Below are 9,117 nucleotides of genomic sequence, written 5' to 3' on the forward strand. Positions count from 1 at the left end.
TTACCAATAAAATCATTGTAACAAATCTTCAAATTTCAATCTTCTTCATGATTCATACCATTCATGGTAAACACAATTCAAAAGAAGTTCCACATCAATTGAGCTTACCCATCACCATTTTGCTAAATCTTCCTTCACCCTCTTGATCGCCGGAATTTGCTCGCCGGCGAGCTCTCTTTCCAGCCACCATCACATTCTTTCGGGCTCTTTCTCTCTCTCTCTCTCTTCTTCTTTCTCTCTTCTCTTTTCTCCCTTTTTTTTCTTCTTTCTTCTTTTCCCTTTTTCTCTTTCTTCTTCCGTTTATCGATTTTTCTTTCTTTCAAACATTACGGTCATCAAAATATCTGGTAAATCTCTCTTTAGTCCTCACTTGTTTCGGAAGTCCTGCTCCCCCAAAATTTCTAAATTTACACTTTACTCCTCAAAAATCACAAAATAAAATTAATAAAATACGGGGTATTTTAAGTAGTAGGCAAATTTAGTAATTTATTCGGATCTGTCTGCATATCGATTGTACTTTCGGGAGGCACCTTTAGATTAACAAGAGTTTCCCATTTATTTGCAGGTACTAGATCTGCAGAAGTTAATCGATGAACAGGGTAATACTAAAGTACTCCTAATAACTAAATTAACAATACTGCAGCTAAGGAATATTCCTGTTAGCTTGCCAGAGTTCTAGGAACATTGCAATCTCAAAAATCTAACATTATTCAATTCATTTGGCTAAATTGAAATTGTTACATCATTAATTGATGAAATGCTTCTGAATAACCTTCAAATTGCACTGTAGATTTATTCATTCACTCTGTTTTGAGAAAGTAGGCTTCTTCGAAATCATCATATCTATAGTTTAATTTATTAGCATTCAGAAAACTTCCACATGAAGGGTCTATCAATTGGATCTCTTAAACACATAGCAAAGCTATTTGCAAGCATCTCGTTAATTTTAGGAATGAAGATATATCGTCTAGTAATTCATCCACAAATTCCATGGCTTTACCACCGTTCCACAACTTATATGCCTGAAAATTATCTCATAAATTATTTAGGTGTTATAGACAAAGTACATTTTGATTTACATATTTAGAAACAATATATCGCTTTAAAAAACTTTAACTTACGTAGTCTAAAGGGCTCAAACTTTGGTATGAGCCATATAAAAGGGAAATCCTTTTGCCGGTTATGATCTACAAAAGTAGAACTCCAAAACTATAAACATCAAATTTGGTAGAGTAAATGCCACTTCTAGCATATTTAGGAGAAACATAACCATTGCATTTGATAATTACAAAGCAATGAAGAAGTAAATATATTAAGCAAGCCAAAAATCTTGAGAAATAATATAGCATTAAGAGTATAGACACATACCTTGTTTCAACAATACGGCTTGTGTTTGCTTCAATATCATCTTTTGCAAATATTCTAGGTATTCCAAAATCTGATATGTGGGGTTTCAATTCTCCATCTAATAAGAAATTGTCAACCTTTAAATCTTAATGAATGATATTTAACCTTGAGTATTCTTAAAGATATAAAAACCTTTGAGTAACGCCATCAATAATATGTACACGCTTTTTCTGAATCAGTCATTTAAAGAAAATAAAAATGACCAATCAAGCATCGTTGCATCGTTTTTTTTTCATCTTTGCTTACCTTACCAAAATCTCTTCCCGGAAGCGAGTTTCCATTTTCTTTTTGACTTGATATGAAGGTGAGCTTTTCCTTGACTCTTGACTATGACTTACACCACTCAAGTTGGGATTTAACTATCATTTGGGTTAGAACTGATAAAGTTATATGAATAATTGAGAGCGAGCAAGATACATTAGAACAGTTATATTTACCTATATATTTTAGTAGCGAAAATCAAATTAAGTTAAAATTAATTATTCAATTTGAAATTTGAAATTTTTATTATTAAATGAATCTAAAAGGAAAGAAATCAAGACTGAAAAGCGATAATTGTTGGAAGTTTTATTACTTTCTTACAAACTTTATTTTGTTATAGGATGGAGATTTTTTGTTTGCTTTATATATACGATTACTCTTGGTTAATTAAAACACTGTCATATAAAACATTGAAAACATAGAAATAAATCTGTAACGAATTATTCATACTTTCCCTGCATATAAACAATCATTTAGTTTCACGAATCAACGGGGTAATCCAAAAACGACACATAATAATCACATAGCAAGTTGAAGGAACTAACAGTGTCTAGCTTGCCAGAATTTGATGATATATAACAATTAATAATATTGGTGATCTAATTAAAAGCTACATTATAAATGACACAACCCGTCCCGAATTTCCTCATCCCGTAGGATCCGGGCGCTCCCACAAGACTCGGATACCCGAGACGTGCCATGTAGAAAAACTTCGAATTCTGTTTAAAGACATACTTTTCCTGAATAACATCATAGTATTTCCATTTCCAACATCTCAAAAAAAGACATGCATCATCTTTCGTTTTACAAAAGAAAAGAGTTAGGGAAACTTGTGGTATCAGGTTTTCCACTTATACTACACATTCCAAAATATGTAANAGCAGAGCTATTTGCAAGCATCTCGTTAATTTTAGTAACGAAGATGTATCGTCTAGTAATTCATCCACAAATTCCATGACTTTACCATCGTTCCACAACTTATATGCTTGAAAATTATCTCATAAATTATTTAAGTGCTATAGACAAAAGTACATTTTGATTCACATATCTTAGAAATAATATACCGCTTTTAAAAAATAAAAATAACTTACGTAGTCTAGAGGGCTCAAACTTTCGTTTGGGCCATATAAAAAGGAAATCCTTTTGCCACTTATGATCTAGAAAAGTAGAATTCCAAAACTATAAACATCAGATTTTGTAGAGTACATGCCATTTCTAGCATATTCAGGAGAAACATAACCATTGCATTTGATAATTACAAAAGCAATGAAAAAGGGGATATATTAAACAAGCCAAAAATCTTGAGAAATAATATAGCATTAAGAGTATAGACACATACTTTGTTCCAACAATACAGCTTGTGTTTGCTTCAATATCATCTTTTGCAAATATTCTAGGCATTCCAAAATATGATATTTGGGGTTTCAATTCTCCATCTAATAAGACATCGTCAACCTTTAAATCTCGATGAATGATATTTAACCTTGAGTATTCTTAGAGATATAAAAACCTTTGAGTAACGCCTTCAATGATATGTACAAGCTTTTTCTGAATCAGTCAGTTAAAGAAAATAAAAATGATCAATCGGGCATCGTTTTTTTCTTCTTCTTTGCTTACCCTACCAAAATCCCTTCCCGGAAGCGAGTTTCCATTTTCTTTTTGACTTGATATGAAGGTGAGCTTTTCCTTGACTCTTGACTAGGGCTATTAATTATGAGCCGAGCCGAGCCGAGTTTTTGGCTTAACGAGCTCGGCTCGTGAAAAAGAAAAAGAATTTGAACCAAGTCCGAGTCGAGCCGAGCCTTTAATTTCCTGACTCGGCTCGACTCGTAAAGAGAAAAAAAAAAAATTCAAGCCTGGCTTGCGAGCCAGCTTAACGAGCTGAGTTAGAGCCAGCTCGCGAGCCAATAGAAAGCATACAATTTTTTTTTTTAAATTCGGTGCAGATTTTCTCTCTCTCATTTATTAGTTATTACTCTTTCTTTTCTCTCTCTCATTTATTACTCTTTCTCTTTCACTTCTTTTCCCATCTGATTTATTATTACTTTCTTCTTTTCTCTCTCCAGACTACAATGGAGCACGTTTCTCTCTTCTTCTTCTTTTTTCCTTTCTTCTTCCTTTTTCCCTTGCTCTCTCCAGTCTCCACCAACGAAGTTATTTTCTTCCTCTTCTCTTTTGTTACTTATTACTTTTGGCTTTCTCTTCTTTTCTCTCCCTCTAATTACGCATGTTTTTCCTATTTCTCTTTCTTTCTTTCATTCTTTATCCTTGTTTCCCCTGCACTCTCCACCAACTCTGATTTTTTTTCTTCTTTCTCCTTGTTTCCCTGCACTCTCCACCAAATCTGACGTCGACAACTTGCCTAAAATGGTTTGGTTTTGTTTTGTTTTAGGGGAAAGGACTTTATTCACGTTTTTAGGGATTTTAACATTAAGGTGTTCTTTGTCATTTTTGTAAACTTTTTGTTTTTAAATTTCCAGTGTAATCCCCTATACTTAATAAAACCCTTAAAACACCCTTAATAATTCGAGCCTGACTCAGCTCACGAGCCTAACGAGCCGAGCTCGGACTCTCTCACGAATCAAGCTGAGCCGGCTCGATTCCAGACGAGGCGAGCTGTTAACGAGCCGTACTCGAGCCAAGCCGAGTCGGCTCGCAAGCGGCTTGCCTCGTTGAACAGCCCTACCATTACTTACACCACTCAAGTTGGGATTTAAGTATCATTTGGGTTAGAACTGATAAAGTTATATGAATAATGAGAGCTAGAAAGATACATTAGAACAGTTATATTTACCTATATATTTTAGTAGCGAAAATCAAATTAAGTTAAAATTAATTATTCAATTTGAAATTTTTATTATTAAATGAATCTCAAAGAAAAGATGAAAGGATTTGTGTATTTGAAGAAAAAATTAAAGAAGAATCAAGAAGAAAGAAGAAAGAATACGTGACTGAGTAACTGTATTTTTTCTGTTTCTATTCATTTAAAAACAAAATAAGCTGTACATATCTACTTTTATAGAAGCATTGTAAAACAAAGTAAAACAAAACGCAGTGTTTTAAAACTTTGTCTAAAACGCTGCGTATTACAAACATGATAACAGTAACAGGTTAATGCTTTTAGCTACTTCCTTGCTCATTCTCTGCTCAATATCTTCCCTCAAAACATACTTCTCTTCATCTCATTCTCTGCTCAATAAAAGAAATCAAGACTGAAAAGCGATAATTGTTGGAAGTTTTATTACTTTCTGACATACTTAATTTTGTTATAGGATAGAAATTTTTTGTTTGCTTTATATATACGATTACTCTTGGTTAATTAAAACACTGTCATATGAAACATTGAAAACATAGAAATAAATCTATAACGAATTATTCATACTTTCCTTGCATATAAACAATCGTTTAGGGGGTGTTTGTCTAAGCTTATAAGCTGGTCAAACTTGCTTATAAGCTTTAAAATTAAGCTGACCTGTTTGTTTATAATTTTTTTGAGCTTATAAGTTGAGCTTATAAGCAAAAAAAAAATAAGTTGGGGGGGAGGTACTTTTTTTTTCTGCTTATAAGCTAGTTTGACCAAGTATATTATCACATTATCGCCCTTGTTATTTTTAAATTCGCTAGTATACCCATTGTTTAATGTAGTACCCTTTTTAGTTTATTTTATAATAAAATGTACTTATAGGCCACATTTTTACACACACATCAACTACTTATCAGTCACTTATAAGTCTTTAACCAAACAGTAATTAGCCCCCCATGCTTAAAATTTCAAATGTTTATAAGCTAATTTTCATAAGCTCCAAGCAAACACCCCTTAGTCTTAGTTTCACGAATCAAAGGTAATCCAAAAACGACACATAATAATCACATAGCAGTCGAAGGAACAACAGTGTCTGACTTGCTAGAATTTGATGATATTATCAATTAATAATTTTGGTGATCTAATTAAAAGCTACATTATAATCTCATCTAGCTAACACTCTGAAACTGTTACATCATTAATTGATGAAGTGCTCCCCGAATAACCTTCCATGTCGTGCAGTTTTATTTTGTAAATTTTGTTCTAAGAAGCAGGCTTCTTGGAATCATCATATCGTGCTTTCATTTTTAAGCATTGTAAAAACTTCCACTGGAAGGTCGATCAATTGGATTTTCTTGTACCATAAGAGCTATTTGCAAGCATCTCACTAATTTACAAGATGAATATGTATCATCTAGTGATTTGTCCTAATTCCTCATCTTTACCATCATTCCATAGCTCATATGCCTAAAAATTATCAAATAATTTATTCTATTCTAAGTACAATATGATTTACAAATTAAAACTAATGAATAATTTTAAAGATATTAACTTACATATTCTAGAAGGCTTAAACTTTCATTCGAACCACACAAAAGAGAAATCCTTTTGCCACTTATGATCTGTAGAAGTAGAACCCAAACTATAAACATCGGATTTTGTAGAGTATCTCTTTCTAACATATTCAGGAGAACATAACCACTGCATTTGATATTACCAAAAGAAAAAACATAAATTATATTATATTTATAAAAGAAGCAAAATCTTGAGATAATAATATAGAATGAAGATCTAGTATATACTATATCCACTTGCAATATTCCAACCACTTACAGTGTTCCAACGATATGTCCTGTATTAGCCTCCAGATCATCTTTTGCAAATATTCTAGCCATGCCAAAGTCTGATATTTTTGGCTTTATATCTTCATCTAACAAGATATTACTCACTTTTAGATCTCGATGAATAATAGTCAATCTTGAGTATTCTTGAAGATATAAAAGGCCTTGAGTAATTCCTTCAATTATTTGAACACGTTTTTTCCAATCCAAAGCATATAGTCTAATAGGGTCTGCATATATAAATCAAATCATAAACAACCAATAACAATGTAAACTAAATGGCTGACACAAAGATTAAGATTGCAAATAAAATTCTAACCAAAAAGGTAAGAGTCTAAGCTTTTGTTCGGCATATATTCGTAGACAAGTATCTGTTCATCTTCGTCAATGCAAAATCCCAGAACTCGGAGAAGATTTACATGTTGGAGCTTTGCAGTAAGCGTAACCTCATTCTTGAACTCCTCAAATCCCTGAGTCGATGCTTTTGCAAGTTTCTTCACTGCTATTTGTTGTCCATTTGACAGTACACCCTGGCAAAATACACACTTGATAAGCACAAGCTCTTAAAATGATAAAAATCATAATAAGGTACGGTACCTTGTAAACAGGACCATATCCACCCTGTCCAAGCTTATTTTTTATTGAAAATCCGTCGGTAGCTGCCTCAATAGCAGCCAAAGAATATTCTATCAGATTAGGAACATTGCTATTAAAATCTCTAGCTGCTACTGCTTTATTTACTTCATCAATATTGGGATCTTCACTGGAGTCTCTCATCCCTGTCAACCAACAGAAACATAAGAATTGCAGAAAAAGGAACAAAAAATTTGATACTGCTAAATTCTTCCTTCATTGTAAAAGGAAAAAAGAAGGGACAACATTGAAATAGTTTTAAATGAAACAATAGTCATATATATTGTGAGAAACTTACCATTTAATATGAGCTTTCTCCCCCGGCAGTAAAATATCAAAATTATTCCTAGTAGTAGAATAACAGCCGCTGTTGTAGGCAAAAGGATTACTAAAATAATCCTCTTGTTTTGTGACTTTTTATTATCTTCTTGAGCAGAAGAATTATTTATATGCGCCTCACCTGGAATATACTCAGCTGTTCGTGTAATAGTTCTATACAGTAAAATGATCAATAAAATTACAAATTACAATGAGTGAAGCATAATTTCTTACTTGCAGCAGCTTCAGAAAGTGCCCAATTATCATCAAAGGAGACTTGCCACGCGACGTAGCCAAGCAGCCCCTTCTCCTTGGCATAAGAAACCTTAGCTTTAATGGCCTCAACATCATCAAAGTTAATCCAAGATGTTCCAATTGTGAAGTAATTCACAACATAAGTTTCGTTATATATGACTTGAACATTAGGACCATGTCGCTGTATCTCATCCTTGATCTCCTTGTAGGTCAAAAAACCATATGTTGTTTTATTAGCTGGTCCTGCTGCTGGAGCACCAATACTGTCATCCTTAGAGTTCACAAGCGTCCATTCACATCCATAGAAAGGTAATAAGAGAACCAACTTATTAGCTGATAATCCTGCGTTAATCCATTCCCTTATACCATAATCTGTATTTTTAACACCAGCTGGGTCATACAAAGCTGCATTAACGCCAGTAAAGTTGTACCGGCCCGGACGACTGTACTCAGAAGCTAGCACATGAACCCAATCCAAATATTGTGCTATTGAGTTTACAGAGTAAGTGCTTCCCGAAGGCGTTGATGTTGAATAATAAACCGCTGCGGTGAAGATCAGTTCTGACTGGCTAGAGTTTTTCGCCTCCAGTTGGATAGCAGCTCGCCACTCTTCAAAGAGAATGCCCATATTGAACATGTCAGACTTTGTGATTACATAATACCAGAAAAAGTCGAGGCCTTGAAAACCGTAAAGCCTAGCTACCTGTATTGAGGAGTCAATAAAGGATTTTCTGTAAAACGAGTTGCTTACCATTGAGACGTGTTGGAGTTGTCGACTACTTCAGCATTAATGGGTAACGGAGACGCACTCGGGGGTCCCGCTGGACGAGAGAGGTGAGGCATATTGCAATAATATTGACTCAGTTGGACGTAGCCTACATTGGGTGAACCAGGGTAAATCGCGCGTATTACATTCTTTGTTTACTGTTTGTTTTGTTTAACTATTATTATTTTGTTCATGTTGCTTCTCTATTTCGTTCAAGACGAAGGTTGAATAATTTGCATTCTCGTTCCCAATGGATAGCAGTGTGATGACTGATGGATTCTTTTGTTTCACAGTGTCTGTAAAGATGGAGAAGCATTTTTCAGACGATAATAAAGAGAGTTGGTAGGTGGTGGAATTGACAGCAGCAAAACCACTGACAAGGTGAGTGAAAGAGAAGAATTTATTTCTGAAACTTTCATATACTGCGCCGAACAATCATAATAACCAGCCCTGACCAAATCCTGGGCATTGGAAGGACGCATTTGAAAAAAGAGGAAAATATGGAATACAAAAATGAGAAAATTGGATTCCATTAGAAACGCTGTACGTTTTGAAAGCTAACTTAGTATGTATTATCTCTTCTAAACGAGTCTTTAAATACTCTTCACCATGTTCCTTAATTATTTAATGAATTCTAGATTTTTTATTACCAATTAATTTCAGGTCCACACGAGTTACGTAGTATATAAGTAAAAGAATAGTAACTTAAGAAACGACCAAATAGTTACAATCAACTCCTAGGTTCAATAATGCCTTGCGACAAGAACAAATTTGGAGTATTCATAACCCCTTGACTACGTTATAAAAACTTACCAGCATAATAAATTAATTCA

At 33.8% G+C, this 9,117-nt stretch overlaps 1 protein-coding gene across 1 annotated transcript; it reads right to left on the reverse strand.

Moving 5' to 3' along the window:
- Window positions 1-7,462: 7,462 nt before the first annotated feature.
- On the reverse strand, window positions 7,463-8,272 carry LOC116122628 (class V chitinase-like). The gene has a single exon (XM_031408454.1). The coding sequence runs from the start codon at window positions 8,270-8,272 to the stop codon at window positions 7,463-7,465; it is 810 nt and encodes a 269-aa protein (XP_031264314.1).
- Between the last annotated feature and the right edge of the window lie 845 nt (window positions 8,273-9,117).

Source organism: Pistacia vera, unplaced genomic scaffold, assembly GCF_008641045.1.
Source record: "Pistacia vera cultivar Batoury unplaced genomic scaffold, PisVer_v2 Contig136, whole genome shotgun sequence".
Classification (NCBI taxonomy): Eukaryota; Viridiplantae; Streptophyta; class Magnoliopsida; order Sapindales; family Anacardiaceae; genus Pistacia; species Pistacia vera.